Raw genomic sequence first — 1,169 nt, forward strand, 5'->3', positions numbered from 1 at the left:
AGTCTCGCTGATCCTTTGTATCCTTCAGGATATGATGGCCGGGTAGAGTCATCAGCCCCTGCAGGTTTGGCTCATTCCTCCATGCACTAGGGATCAGAGCATGTGTGTCCGGATTTTCGTAGTCCACTTCTGACAAAGCACCTGGGTATTTGATGAGGACGAGGATGTGCAGGACACAGGCACACATGGTGATCAGGTTGATGTTGCTGGGCTTCTGCTGCATTGTTGTCAAGAAGCTACGGAACCTTTGACTTGAAATTCCAAAGGCATTCTCAACGACACGTCGGGCACGAGACAGCCTGGAGCTATATATGCGTTCTCGTAGGACTTGTGACCGATGGGAGAATGGTTTCATCATCTTGGTTCGGAGAGCAAAGGCGTCATCCCCAATGAAGTGATAGGGCACTGGGTGGTCATCATTAGGGATTGGTTCTGGTTGAGGCACTCAAGCTCTGTTGTCTTTCACAGCATCATGCAGAAAACAGTCGCTCTATGTTCCTCCATCAGACGCACCACCCTCTGCCCCAACATCCACATAGGGGAACTTATAGGAAGCATCTGTGACTGCCATCAGTACAATGCTGTGGAAGCCCTTGTAGTTGTAGTAGTAAGAGCCCGCATTGGGTGGCTTCTTTATTGTAATGTGTTTTCCGTCCACAGCCCCCAGACAGTTGTGGTAATTCCATCTGGAGGTGAATCTGGCAGCAACTTCCTTCCAGGCCTCTTCAGTTTTGGGGCAACGCAGCACTTCGTCATTGTAGGCCGAGATGATGGCTTTACACGCCTCGGATATTAACTTGCTGATGGTACTTGCTTCAACCCTGAAGCTGTACTGCAGACTTTGATAGGAATTTCCAGTGGCTAAAAAGCAGAGGGTGACGGCAAGCATGAGTCCAACTTGAAGCGGTTCCCTCATGAAGGTGAACTGCTTCAGGAGATGCGGGGTTAACTTCTCAACCATCTCTTGAAATAGGTCAGGTGTGATTCTGAGGTAATTTTTATAGCCCCTTGGATCTTCCTTGTTGAGTTCAGTCAATAGACTGTCATACTGTCCAAACGACTGCCTTCTGGTTAACCATTCCCTGACCCACACTTACCTTTGTATCTTTCTTCGAGGTAGGGTTGGCTTTTGGTTCTCTTTTTCCTTTGCCAGCCTTTTCTGATGCACT

At 48.6% G+C, this 1,169-nt stretch overlaps 1 protein-coding gene across 1 annotated transcript; it reads right to left on the reverse strand.

Annotated features, from left to right (window-relative positions):
* Window positions 1-490: 490 nt before the first annotated feature.
* LOC137619454 (putative nuclease HARBI1) lies at window positions 491-961 on the reverse strand. The gene has a single exon (XM_068349513.1). The coding sequence runs from the start codon at window positions 959-961 to the stop codon at window positions 491-493; it is 471 nt and encodes a 156-aa protein (XP_068205614.1).
* Window positions 962-1,169: the final 208 nt, after the last annotated feature.

Source organism: Palaemon carinicauda, chromosome 26, assembly GCF_036898095.1.
Source record: "Palaemon carinicauda isolate YSFRI2023 chromosome 26, ASM3689809v2, whole genome shotgun sequence".
Classification (NCBI taxonomy): domain Eukaryota; kingdom Metazoa; phylum Arthropoda; class Malacostraca; order Decapoda; family Palaemonidae; genus Palaemon; species Palaemon carinicauda.